This window comes from Penaeus monodon, chromosome 44 (genome assembly GCF_015228065.2).
Source record: "Penaeus monodon isolate SGIC_2016 chromosome 44, NSTDA_Pmon_1, whole genome shotgun sequence".
NCBI lineage: Eukaryota > Metazoa > Arthropoda > Malacostraca > Decapoda > Penaeidae > Penaeus > Penaeus monodon.
The window spans coordinates 3028184-3043469 of NC_051429.1; the positions used below are offsets into that span (position 1 = coordinate 3028184).

The 15286-nt window shown below is 36.2% G+C and overlaps 2 protein-coding genes across 2 annotated transcripts in view; one reads left to right on the forward strand and one right to left on the reverse strand.

Moving 5' to 3' along the window:
* Positions 1-370: 370 nt before the first annotated feature.
* On the forward strand, positions 371-987 carry LOC119568459 (zinc finger protein 525-like; the record flags this gene model as incomplete). The annotated part of the gene is given in 1 exon segment (XM_037916991.1): positions 371-987. A coding segment is annotated over 1 exon segment (498 nt), but the record flags the coding sequence as incomplete, so codon positions are not given.
* Positions 988-9813: 8826 nt separating this feature from the next.
* The window catches only part of LOC119568522 (heat shock 70 kDa protein-like), a 36761-nt gene continuing 31288 nt past the window's right edge, over positions 9814-15286 (reverse strand). Inside the window, 6 exon segments of the mRNA XM_037917059.1 lie at positions 9814-9902; positions 13801-14075; positions 14077-14695; positions 14698-14806; positions 14808-14985; positions 15036-15248. Of these exon segments, the coding sequence (XP_037772987.1) occupies positions 9814-9902; positions 13801-14075; positions 14077-14695; positions 14698-14806; positions 14808-14985; positions 15036-15248 (1483 nt within the window).

Genomic DNA, 15286 nt, shown 5'->3' on the forward strand with positions numbered 1-15286 from the left:
ATCATGACCTAAGACATGAAGCAAATGCAAAGATTTCACGCAATGTGGTTCAGTGTCATAATGATATGTTACTTAGTGTGCCGTTTGTGGCGGAGGAACGTGGAAGCAAATTTTTATCAGATGGGGATCAGGCGATGCATAAGGAAAGTCTCAAGGAGGATAAACAACTAAAAGTGGAAGCTAGATTCACTTGTTTTGCATATGCCGTATGTGGCAAGAAATTTCTCAAAAGAGTGATACAACATTCTATGAGAGTACAAAGGAGAAGCCATACAGCTGTGACATTTGCAATAAGGTATTCTGTGTGAAAAGTCAATTAGTCAGGCATATGAGAGTCCACACAAAGGAGAAGCCATACAGTTGCAATATTTGCAATAAAGCCTTCCTTTCCAAAAGCGATCTAACAAGGCATATGAGAGTACATACAAAGGAGAAGCCATACCGCTGTGAGATTTGCAGTAAGGCCTTCTCAGAGAAAAGTCATCTAGTATGTCACATGAGAGTGCATACAAAGGAGAAACCATACAGCTGTGAGATATGCACCAAGTCATTCTCATGCAAGAGTGGCCTGGTAAAGCACACGAGAGTACATACAAAGGAGAAGCTGTACAACTGTGAGATTTGTAACAAGGCCTTTTCACACAAAACTTGTCTAGTGAGCCATATGAGAATACATACAAACGAGAAGCCATACAGCTGTGAGATTTGCAATAAGGCCTTCTTAGAGAAAAATACTTTAGTGCGGCATATGAGAGTACATACAAAAGAGAAACCATACAGCTGTGAGATTTGCAGTAAGGCCTTCTCACATAGAAATAGTCTAGTTAGCCATATAAATACATACAAAGGAGAAGCCGTGCATCTGTGAGATTTGCAATAAGGACTTTTCACATAGAACTAGTCTAGTGAGTCATAAGAGAGTACATACAAAGGAGAAACCATACAGCTGTGGGATTTGCAACAAGGCCTTTTCTGAGAAAAGTACTCTAGTAAGTCACACAAGAGTACATACAAAGGAAAAACCATACAGCTGTGAGATTTGCAATAGGGATTTCTCACATAAAAGGAGTCTGATTATCCACATGGGAATACATACAAAGGAAAAACCCTACAGCTGTGAAATTTGTAACAAGGACTTCTCACACAAAACTAGTCTAGTGAGCCATATAAGAGGACATACAATGGAGAAGCCCTACAGCTGTGAGATTTGCAACAAGGCCTTCTCATCAAAAAGTGATCTGGTAAAGCACACGAGAGTGCATGCAAAAGAAAACCCATTCTAAGAGCCTTGCAGTTGTGGAATATGCAACGAGGTTTTCTCTCAGAATATTTGAATTAGATCCTTACAGGAGCACACACAAAGGAGAAACCATATCTGTGAGATTTGCCATAAGGCCATTTCATGGAAACTGAATCTGATGAGGCTCATGAAAGTACATACGAAAGAGAAACAAAACAGCTTTGAGATCTGTAATAATTCTATCGAGCCAAATGAGAGTACATAAAAATGGAGAAACCTTAAAAATGTAAAATATACAAAAAGGGCATATTCATTGAATAGTCACCTGGTGCAACACATGGAAGTACATACAAAGAAGAAGCCACAGTGTGAGGTTTGATATAAGTGTATCACAGAAACAAAAGTTAGTGCTACACATTAGAGTACATAGATATGTACATATATAATACCCCTAATCCCTTGTTCATTGTTATCATGGGGGGGGGGGGGCTTAGGAGACAGAAATGGTGCATAATGTAGATCACCTCAGGCCTCACCTCAACAAAATTTTTCTTTTCTTCCCCCCCTTTCCTTTTCCTTCTCTTCATCCCCCTCCTCTGTCCACTTCCTAAGGTGTGAGAGCCATGCTGAAAGGATGGAAGTCTGGCTTTGTGTTAATCATGAACGGCCCCTGGGAGCTAAGGGCATGGTATTCCCTTGGTTAATTGCCTATCCCTTATTCCTCATGAGGCCTCTGAGGAGTAGACTGTTTCATCTCCATATTTATTTCAGGCTGACTATGGTTAATAATGAAGACTTTTTTTTTTTACCCCTATAAGGCTTGGCCTTTCATCAACTAGCCTATCTTTTCCCTCGACTCCTGCCACTCCTTTGACCACAGCTCCAACCACTGGAACTAATACCCCCTCCTCAAGTTGCTGTTAACTCAATCCATTGTGAATCATCCACCAAGGTCATTACTCAACCTTCAGAATACACCCTTTTCATCTCTCCCAACTTCCTCCCCATCATCTACTGCACAGTCTTCTTCATTGTCTACCCTAACCCTCCTTATTACTACTTTTCATTCTTATTGTCATCCATATTGTTCTTCCTCTCGCTCACGCCCTTCTACTGCTTCCACCTCTGCATACCTTTTGGCCTAGATCGATTCTTTTAATTTCCCCCAGCAGCCCCATAATTTGACAGTACTCTTCTCTACCAACAATGTCTTCAAGATACAAGTATTTAGAGATTCCTTTAGAGTCCCAAGCTTGTGCACTATCTATCCTGACTGGCCTCACTGGCAAACCTATTCCTGCCCAACCTCACTCCTTTAATCCATGTACTGGAACGGTTTCTGCCTCTCCAACTGATTGTCCTGTCAACAACAAGGACTGGTCAGACTGTGAAAACAACTTGCTTACATACCCCATCGAACTATGATGCAGTGGCACTTCAATGCTACACTATTCCTCCCAGTGGCTAATTTAAATCCTACACAAATGTTGCCAAGATTAGTTTCTGTAGACATGACCTCCCCCATGAAGTTTATTGGTGTCCTTCCCCGTCCAACAATATCGACCTCTTCCCCGTCAGTGTTGGCGTTTTGGCCAACTAGCCAAACACTGTCTCTCCATAGCCCGCTTCCCTCAATGCGCTCATTGGTCATGACCCTTTCAAATTGCTCTGTTCAGTCATTCATGTGTGCAATTTGTGGTGGCTCCCATAATGTATTTTATAGCAGTTCTCAGATTCAAACTAGGCCTCAATCTACATGAGACAAGACAAGAAGCAGGCTGATAATGTTTTTCTCTTTCTACCTATTCCAAAACTGTACTTCGCTCTACTCTACCTCCTTCTCAGTGTACTTATTGCACCAGACAATCTGAATGTTCCACTCCATCAACCACACCCTCTCCTACACCCACCTCTCCTTCTGCTCCTCGGACATCTATTCCCTCTTCTCCTTCACACAAGAAAACTCTTGTTCCTTAAATCTCCCCACCCAACTCCCCTCCAGGGACACTTGAAAATATCCATGAGTTCATAAACATGACTCGAGAACGATCCACTCCCTCATCAACCCTCTAATACCCTTATTCCTATTTGCATTCCATTTGCTCCCCCTCTATACTCTTCAACCGTTCTACAACCTAGCACACTTATTTCTTCTAAGCATTAACCATTAATGAATATAATGGAGTAAGCTAGATATGAGTCAGATATGCAAATAGAAACGGAAAAAGTGTTTCGTGTACATAAAGGTCACAGGCCTTATATCTACGAGGTCTGTGTATAATCATCCAAAGAAGATATCTCGTGGGAATGTAAGACTACATCAAACAGTATGATATATTATTGGTGTCCTTCCTTGTCCAACCATATTGACCTCTTCCCCGTTAATGTCAGATTTGTTGGCATATTGGCCTCCTAGAGAAGCACTGTCGCTCCATAGACCACTTCCCTCAACGTGGAATACATTTCCTTTTAACATTATTGGGAAGAAATGTCCTAAATCTTTAAGAATCTCTATTTCTGATTTATGTTGTACATAATATTCTTAGTATATAGTTCTTTTCAGGTTTAATAAACTTTTATTCGTTATGACTTGTTTTACTAAGTTTCCATGTAATTTTTATTCAGGCAAACTTATTTATGCTGTCAATGATCACATATACACGTGTTTAATAATATTTATATATATATATATATATATAAAAATTATATATATAAAATAAATAAATTATATATAATTAATATAAATAAAAAATTAATAATATATTTTAATATAAATTAAATATATATATATTTAATATATAAAGATTTTTAATAAAATTTTAAAAATTTTTACAATACCTTTAATCTAGGTAAAAAAAACATTTTTAAATAATATTATAATATATTATATAATATATAAGTATAAATATAATTTTATTTAATTATATTTATATATAAGAATTATATAATTATATTTTATATTAAATATATTATAACATTATATCTATGCAAAAAACAAATATATAATAGAAAATATAATATAAAATATAATATATATATATATATATATCTAATATATATATATATATATATATAGATATATATAATATATATATATAATATATATTTTTAAAATATATATATATACGCTGTATATAATATAATATATATATATATATATATATATATATTAGATATATATATATACGATATATATATAAAATAAGTATATATATATATATTATATAATATTTTAAAATATTATATATATATATATATATATATCTATGATACTAGGGCCCCCGGAAAACTATGTAGAAAAAGTAATACTGCTGTAAATGGAAATGTGAATTTCCCCATTTATGTCAGTACATTGTGGTTCATTATCGAGAGACCATATATATAAGGAGTTTTGAATTAAAACCCAAAATTATTTTATTGTAAAGAAAATGTATGGTATTAGACTTATAAACCATATATCAATCTTCTATCTTCTTGGGAATTATTCCTCAGTGCCGATCACCATTACTTTGCCTATTTGATCCAGATATTACAAATCTACAGAGGTCAGAAATATTTGATTTTGCAGTCACTGATATAAACCTCGTATTTACAAGCCGGTACATCTGACATGAGGGATGCTTCCTGCTGGTTGCATGGTGTTTGCGATTGAGAGCTAATATATAACAATATTCGCTGCTAAATAATGTTAATAGAAAAAAAAATATATATATAAATGATGATGGCAAGTAGTAAAGATAATAATAATAGTAAAAATTATAGTAATGATGATAACATCAATGATGAGTAGCATTAAAAACTATTAGGAATATGATACTGATAGAAAAAATGTAGCATTGATATTTAAAGAAATAATACGAAAGTATTATTATTATTATCATTGAAAGTATGAATTAAATAATAATAATACAAATCATTATAATAATGATAATCACAAAAATGATAATAGTGGTAATAATCACAATGATAATAAGGATAAAAAATCATAGAATGACGTTAATGATGATGGATATCATAGTAATAATAAGTAATAATAATACTGATAATAATTATTGTTATAGTGAAAAAATGATATATAATAATAAAAAAGAATTACAATGACAACAATAACAATAGAAATAGTAATAATAGGAAAAATGTTGATTCTAACTAGATTTTTATTGGGAGTAATCGGAAAATATAAGGTTACCCTCTTCTCTGGTAATCTAAGTAACACGCCGTTCAACGACGATGATAATGATAATGTTGAGGAAGATGATGTGAGATGATGATAATATAATGATGGTAAATTTTAAACAAGTAATACTAACAAATACAGTATATGTAGGAGAAGGAACAACAATATCAACAACAACAACAATAATAAGAACATCAACAGCAGGAACAACAACACTATCAACAACAATAATAACAATAACATCAATAGCAAGCACAACAACACTATCAACAATAGTAGCAGCGATAAGAACAACACAAAACAACAAGAAATGAATATGTGTGAACATTGATAAAAAAAAAACTCTCGGTACTGATGAATCCTCTTTTGCTCAAACTCAATACCTCTTCACTGTCCTGAATAATAATGAGGGAAAGTTGGCGTACCTAGAATCTTGATATATAAAAATATCACTCTTGGGGACCTTGGAGGAAGCAGTCGATGTTTTAGAAAAAAAATATACAAATGTCATTCGTCAGTTTTTATGGATTTGAAGAACTTAATGCGAATATGGACAAGGGCTAGGGAGCATAAAATACCTAGAAACGAAAACGATAAGACACCTCTCTCCTGCATTACGAATAGAGGCACCGGACCACACATACCCGACATTTTAAAATCTTGCGCGAGTCATGTACAAAGAACATTCTATCACTTGCACAATTAGGCTCGTCGATATGAAAAAACCCACGACGACGACGACACGAGAAAAAACCTTTTTACGAAAATCTGGTATTAATATTGGGGAAAGGAATTATTGTCTAGAAACCTGTGAGAGCGCCGGAGCCAGTGCACTTCTCTTCAGTTGCTCTATTGCGTCTTTTTGCGTAGAGAGTCGAAAAGAAAAAATAGTGCAAAAAGAGAAGAGTCATTCAGAGATGTTTGTAATGCCGAGGAAAGACCCTGGGCAAATAAATTTCATCAGATTCTTAGAAAGGAAAATATAGTAAAGTCTTTCCGATCGTTACAAACGCGCGACAGACTCTCTGGTGTTTTTGGAAAGAACCTATACAGGGGCCCTCAGTAGCAGCAACAGCAGTGTTATGAAAAGACATTAAACGCAAACAAAAATGAGGGGGAATAAGTCTCGAGAGTATCTCGACTGGCATACGAGGAGGATCGTCCCTGATACGAAATAATCTTGTCGGTCAAATTCTGGAACCTAGTAATATTCATCCCTTAACGAAATATAATGATGATGATGATGACTATAATAGCGTCGATGAAAAATGTTTCATTTTTCGACCTGGATTTTTTAATGTAGAAATTGTAGATTTTTTTTTTGCCGCTCTGGGGCGTCGGGGATTAAAAATGTCAAATAGAAAGACGGGGGTTACACGTCAGATCGTCACTAACTCTATATACATACTGTTTTAATATATACACACATATATACATATACACACACATGTATGTGCATTTCTGTCGACTACATATGTTACGTTTTTGTTTAAAGGACAGAAAAAAAAAAAGTATACAGGATATGAAAATCATGTCTAGAAACTTATCGGTACGGCTCTAAAAGGGTTTCCCACCTGTGTATATTGGTAGCTCTCTCATGAGTGCAGCCTACCGCTACTATGACTGTCATAAAGCCTGTGACTACATGAATTTTAACAAGTATCTTACTAAGAAGTACATACGGGGTGAATGTGACAACACGACGTGCGAATGTTATCCGAGCTGCAACATGTACAATATGCTACTACTGAGAGACATGTACGATGATATTCTCTGACTTTTTATTGTGGGCATAGCTATAGTAAAATTACAAGGTGATTAATCCCAACATCGTTCGCTATCAAATCGTCCGGGATACTACACGGGCGGCAGATCAGATTTTCATGCGTATGGATATGGATATGAGGGCCTGTATTTTTTTCCCAGACTATATCAAATAACACTCCCATCAGACTGGACTTGGTGTCCTCCTGCGGTATGCTGGAATACTGCGTAATACTATCTCTCGGATTCGTAATGCTATTGCTCAGCTATAAAGCGTCTTCCCAAAAGAAAGAGAAGGGGATTTGGAGTGATATTCATTCTTCTCCTCCATCACTGACTTGACACTAAATAAAAACTTCACCTCCCTCTTACTCCTACTACAAAACTGGTTTGAAGATTGAAAATGTTACACGGCTATATTTACCGGATTACCGAATATGTAAAATTAATGTATCAACCCCATTATTTGAGCTTGTCTTACATTTACAGTTATATGTAAATATGTGTCATTAGGTAAATAAATCTCTCTTATTACTACGATTATGCTTTTGTTACCATTTCCAGAATGTAATATACCTATTATATATAAACTTGTCTTACTTTTACAATCATATTATACCATGTGTCCTTAGGTAAATAAAGATTTTTTAAACATCACAAGAGTTTATTTTTTTCCTGATTTTTTACCATACTCAGATTCAATAAAGAATAATAGAAGATGGAAAAATTCCTTTTAGATACCATTCAGGGTGTAGATGTCTTATCGTCCTTCAAGATTAAAATGCTTAGACGCGAAAAAAGTAATAGCAAAGGTAGTCCGCTCATGATTTTGAGAGATTATACAAAGACCATACCGGTGTAGCAGATCTGACGGACGTGCCGAGTACATTTTGATTAAAATACTCTATAAATAAAAGCCACCATTTTATTAAATAAATAAAGATAAAATCTTTTGCGTAAACACGAGATGTCTAAACAGAGGGATTAGCCCGATTGTGTTTACGCTAAACTATCGAACGAGACCTTACATTAGTACACAACGATGCATGTCTTGGGTCCCGCCAAGAAGGTGACCTAAGGAGCATAGCAACCCTCTAGACAGAGAGGCCGGGACCAGCCTTGGGGGCTCCCGTTTTTGTGTTCGTCTTTGTGGAAAACCAGAGATAAGTATTGGCTTTTGGTATATTTGGGCAGGATTTATAAGTGTACATGTTTAAGTAATAAAAGAAATTCTTGCCAGTTCCGAAGTGTTTGGTTTACGTATTACACATAATATTCATATATGGTTTTATGTCTCATGAGTATTTTTTTTTAAGAAAAAAATCAGTGCCTTACATAATGCTCGCTACCATGTGTTAATTAGATCTATAATCGAACTAAAGATTTAAGAGAAATAAAGGACGTAATTAGGACATTGTCGAGGCACAAGAGATGTGAAAATAAGTTTAAAATAATAGCCTCAAATAAAAACGAAGTATTAAAACACATTGAAGTAATAAAATCTCCGTGGATTTTCACCACACCGGGCGTCTCATCGGCATTGTTCTTGGTGAGAGGAGGCAGCCCCCGTCCAGAAAAAAGGATGGTCCTCTCGATGGACATTTTGACTTCTCAGGGATTACATAATAGCGTAGCTACCGTTTCCACCAGTCTCCTGGCAGGTTTTTTAACGATCCGGCATTACACACTACCTGATACATCAGTTTTACCGACTGCCAATTTGTATATAATAGTTATTTCTTAAAAGATCCCTTGTCGAGAATAGGCGAACTCGTATCTTTCAGGTTTAGGGAGGGATACCTCAGAACATTGTTTTTCCCAAACGGGGCTAGTACGGTAAAAATGGCTTTCCTGCGTCAAGAGTTCGAGAAGGAGGGGAGAAATTCTCATGAAGAGACCAACGGAAGCATCCGACGTTAGCCACAGTAAAAGTATACAATTGGTCGCAAAGCAACTTGCTAACGTACAAGCGAATTTAAAAAGAGGATGACGCTAGGCGTCTTCGCCTTTGGCGTTATTTCTATTTCATCGATGATGCGACCGAAAGAGTAGGAAATAATGCATCACAATCCCCTTTGGGTCGTCTCACATATCTTTCGACATATGATCAAGGCATCGCCGATGAACGAGCATAATTTTTCTCTGGCGTTTACGGGAGATTGTTTTTCAAGGGAAAGTGTTATATTATCCGATATCGTGCGTGGGAGAAGAACATCGATTTTTTCCCACTCTTACAGGCCGTTATAGAATACAAGATTAATAATTACAAGAAAAAAAAATTATGAATAAGAATAAGAATAACTGGATTGACATACGGAAACAGAGTATTGGGGAAAGTGGCTACAATCTTCGATCCACAGATAATGTAATGGAAGATGTGAATGATCCAGTGGAACGACTTAAGTACATAATCAAAACGTCGAATAGAATTCACACCGACAAAAAAGATGCCGTCGTCGATTTTACGGCTACTGTATTAAATTTTTATCACAGAGAAATCCTGAACAATATAACAATATTCCCTCTTGCCATAAAGAAGGAAGTCGAAGAGCTTCTCCTAATAACGGCTATCAAACAGGAGTGGATTTTATTGTACAGCATGCTCCAATAGATTCAGTTTAATATACTTCTCTTAATCTTCAAACTGTTTGTGCCCATCTGAATCGCAGTTCTGTTTACTAACGGCAACCTGTCCCGGACGGTAGTTCACGCTGCCGCAAACTTAAACATATGCAAGAGACAAGCAGGATATTTTACACTGTCAAATATTCTCAATCGCTCTACTATCTGTGCCAACCCCATTAGTGTGGCTCGACCTTTTTCCCAGTTCGATCAAAAACGACTCGGAAGGGATTGTATCATCAAAAGCTATCGGTTCCGCTCGTTACGGATGTAAACCAATATGTTTAAATGTTTATCTTCAAAAATGGATCAGATGGATTTTTTTTCAGAAATATGGTATGTCTGTTATAAAACCTAGGCCCTTATTAACCAATAATATTGATAATGATAATAATAATAATGATGATGATGATGATAATAATAATAATAATAATAATAATAATAATAATAATAATAATAATAATAATAATATAATAATAGTAATGATAATATTAAGAAATGCTCGAAAATGCGTACAAAAATAAAGAACAAAGTAAAAAGATGATTAATGTGAGAACATCCTCCTCCTCCAAGAGAAAATGTAACACTGTTAATCAGAAAGGAAAAGCACCAGCGAAAAAAAACAAAAAAACAAAAAAACACAAAGCTCTTAATCAACAGTGATGACAGTAGTGTTGCTGCTGCTGCTGTTGCTGCTGCTGCTGCTGATGATGATGATGGTGATTGATGATGGTGACGATGATGACGACGACGACGATGACAACAATCATGTGTTACTATTATAGCTAACGATAGAAATAGTGCTACGAGATCATCATCATCATTGCCACATTCAGAAGGGGTGTTCTCATTGGAGTGCATCTGCGAGAATTACGTATCGAAATTCGAAGAAGACGGAGGAGAAGAAAAATAAAAGAAAGAGTAATGAAGATGACATTTCGAGTGATAAACCATTGTCAAAAGAAAAGTATAACGACAACGACGACGAAGAAGAAGGAAAATCCAATTAATGAATTATCTCATATGACACTTTCAAGTGAACAGAAAAATGAATACTACGAGAAAATACAAAACACTTAAAAAGACCCAAACAAGAAAAAAAATTATTCGAATGATGATATGCCATCCATCACATTTAAAGGCATATTAATATAAACGAGGAATGTTTTGGTATAATAAAGGGAAAAGATTATTACGTCTATGCATGGAAATGTACGAGATTATTAAAATAATGGTAATAATTTAAAAGTGGTGGGGGTGGTGGTAGAAGAACTAATAATAAGAGGAAGAAACAATAAAAATAGTAATAAAACAGTAGTAATTTGTAAAAGATAATGACAATAATAATAATAATAAAAACAATAGTAGTGACAAAAGTGGCGAGAGAACGCCTATCGAATACAGAAATCCAAAAGGAATTATTGAAGGATTTTAGAGCTTCTAATGACCCACCCTGATTTAAGACACCAAATACGAGTTAAATACGAGTTCTACGGAAAAGCATCTACACAACTTGTTAGAAGCACTACGACTAATCCTGTTTTTAGAGCGATAGAAGTAAAAAACGATTCAATGGGAACGCATGATCGTTTTTTTGGAATATAGGCAAATATATAATAGGGTAATTACGGGTCTTATCGCGGTCGATCTAGCTTCTTTGATAGATCAAAGAAAAGGTTCGAGAAAAGCTCTCAGAAGAGGTACCGTCATGAAACAGAATGAGTTTTTAAATTTCAGAGAGGCCGGCAACTCGCCAGGAGAGATTCGCGATACGATCGTGCCGAACTGTATGTCAAAATTGACTTGCATTCTGGTGTAAAAATAAGAAACAAAAATTCACCATTTTTCTGACGATCACTTAAACTCCCATTACTGGCTACTGAGATATTTATCGAACAAAGCATCACAGAATACTCTACTGAGACTTAGAGACTTTTGTCGCAAGAAAGATAATGCATCGTCGTCGTCGTCAATGCGAGACTGGGAAAGAGCAAGTGTTTTAAACCGATAGCCAGAGGCGACGGATGGGTATCAAAAACACGTCAACGTGCAAACGATGTAAAAGTGAGACAACCCAAAGACTTTTTCTGGTTGCTTAAAAAGATCGTCATCGACAAAGAATTATTGGCCTCTACAATGTCGAAGAAGAATCAAATAAAAAGAGCAATGGGGTCTTACAGGGAACCGTATTTCCAGACTGAAGAGGAAAGAGGAGGAGGAGGAGGAGGAGAAGGAGAAGATGAAGAAGAAGAACAACAACAACAAGCACGGGTAACTGAAGTCGGAAGAGTCGGAGTAGAAGCAAAGGGAAAAGATCGGGGTATAAGAGAACACCAGTATAAACCAACGACACCAGTTACTTTCACCCCTCTCGAAAATACGATTCAGATATCTTCAACAAGCTCTCGAATCAATAGATGGACATAATAAAATTACAATATGCATCGACAACAACTACGACGACGACGACGATGCGCCCACCGCCATCATCATCATCATCATCCTCACCAACATGACGAAGACGATCATCAGATTATAGAATCGCCTGTATCCTCAGCTACTCTTCACAAACGATCGAAACAGGAATGGACTTGATAATATCGTTAGCTTAATAATGACGATGACGACGACCATCATTACATGATGTCCCCAAATAACATTTCCCTCTTTTGACGATACTAACCCATTCGATACAGGACTAGTATCATCAGCAAGCGGAATACAGAACGATGAAGATATATTCTCTTTTACCCTGACTACTGTCGGTGGTGATGGCACCACCACTACTGCTACTACTACTACAAGACCACCTACTACTGCGACTACAACTACTACCACTGCTATTAATAATAAAAAAGAATGTACATATTACAATGGATGAAATGATACCCTATACATACACCTCACGGTATCGAACAAAATATTCTTTTTTTTCATCAGTCAAATAGACGGTATCAGCACTCTGTGTTTTTTTATTTTATAAAGGCAAATAACATTACAAACATTACTCTGATGTTTAGTTTTATGGTCTTTCTTTGCAACTGCATGTTTTATATATGTATTGCATTATAATATGGTTCTATGAGGTTCAGAACTCTGTGTGTAGATTTCAGATATGCGGTGTGATGAAAAAATGACAAATGGAATAGAATGATACACTCAACAAATATCTACCGACTTATTTTTTATTTCAGTTTCATAAAGAAGACAAATGGAATAAAATGATACACTCAACAAATATCTACCAACTTATTTTTATTATTATTATTATCTTTCTCTACAACTACATCTTATTCACATACTATGTATTATATATATATATATATACATATATATATATATATATATATATATATTATATATATATATATATATATATATACATACACACACATATAAATATATATATATACATATATACATACATATATATATATATATATATATGTGTGTGTGTGTGTGTGTGTGTGTATGTGTGTGTGTGTGTGTGTGTGTGTGTGTGTTTCATTATAATATGGTTCTATGAGGTTCAGTACTCTTTGTGTGGATTTCAGTTTCATAAAAAAGACAAATGGAATAAAATGATACACTCAACAAATATCTACTGACATATTTTTTTTATTATTATTATTATCTTTCTCTACAACTACATCTTATTCTATGAGATTACAATATATTGGTTATAGCTTTTAGAATCGTAATACGGTTATTATATAAGATTACATTGTATCGGTTATAATTCATATACTACTATATTTGATTACAAGGGAAACTATTGTTATTTTTATTCTTATTATTATTACTATTATTGTTATTATCTAGCGTTTATGACTGACTAATATTAAAAATGGATAGATAGAAAGATGGATAAACAGACACAGACAGACAGACAGACATATTCAATCGGCTTCTTCGATTACTGGCTCTTTATCCTTTCCGTTTTCAGTTTTATCGTTCGGTTCAGACTTGTAAGAAGAAACGTCTTGCATCATCTTACTCTGTAACCTTTCTAGTTCTTGGCTCTTTTTTACATATGCCTCTTTCGGAATTCCCGAATTATCTGTATCAACAATCCATTTCAGCATCTCGTCTATCTGCTTCTCATAATCCTCTTGATTAGCCGATGTGGTCATTGATAGAAGGTCCTTCATCCGGTAACAGGCTTGTTCCAATCTATTCTTTTCTTCAATAGCCTCTTTTACTTTCTTATCGTTCTCTTTGTTCCTTTCAGCTTCCTGAATCATTCGCTCTATCTCTTCTTTAGATATGCGGTGTGATGCTCTTTTCGACCGCCTTTACATCGAGAATTCCATTAACGTCAACGTCAAAGGTTACCTTGATCTGAGGCGTACCCCTCGGAGCTTTGGGTATCCCATTCAACACGAAAGTGCCTAGCAGGTTATTATCTCCGGTGTACGGACGTTCTCCCTCGAACACCTTGATCTCCACGCTTTCTTGATTGTCCGTGTAAGTCGTGAAGGTGTTATTCCTGCTTGCAGGAATGCTCGTGTTTCTCTCGATCAATGTTGACATCTCTCCACCGTGCGTCTCTATACCTAACGACAGAGGAGTCACGTCGATAAGGAGCATTTCGGAAAGAGCTCGACTCGAGTCCCCAGATATGATGGCTGCTTGTACAGCGGCTCCGTAAGCGACGGCCTCGTCCGGGTTGATAGGTTTGCTCAGGTCCTTTTCGAGATAGTCCCACAGGAGTTTTTGCATCTTAGGTATGCGGGTAGATCCCCCGACCAACACGATGTCGCTTACGGAACTCTTGTCCATCCTGGCATCTTCTAAGGCCTTTCCTACGAGATCGATAGTGCTTTGAAAGAGACTATTGCAAATCTCGTCGAATCTAGCACAAGTCATGGTGAAGTTCATATCGATGCCACTGACTCTAGTATGATTTCAGTCTGAGTGGACGACGGCAGAGTTTCTCTGGCTTGTTGGCATGCGGTTTTTAAGCTTCTCAGTGCTCGTTTGTTGGCCTTTATGTCTTTTTTTGTATTTCCTTTTGATTTCTTTCGCAAAATGTTCAACCATCTTATCATCGAGGTCTTCCCCTCCCAAGTGAGTGTTTCCAGCGGTGGCTTTAACCTCAATCACTCCTTCGGCCAAAGTCAACATCGATACGTCAAACGTGCCACCGCCCAAGTCGAATACTAATATTTTTTTTTCCTTCGCTGATATTCTTATTGTTGTTGTTGCTGCTGCTGCTTTTATTATAGTTATTGCTGTTTTTTATTTAGACCGTAGGCAACGGCAGCTGCCGTCGGCTCGTTAATGATTCGCTCGAAATTAAACCCGGCAATAGTTCCAGCGTGTTTAGTCGCTTGTCGCTGAGAATCGTTAAAGTAAGCCGGAACTGTAATGAGCACTCTATTCACCGCGGTGCCCAAATACGCTTCGGCCGTTTCTTTCAATTTCGATAAGACCTCGAGATATCTGTCGTGGAATAGAATTGGCTGTTTCATCGATACTTA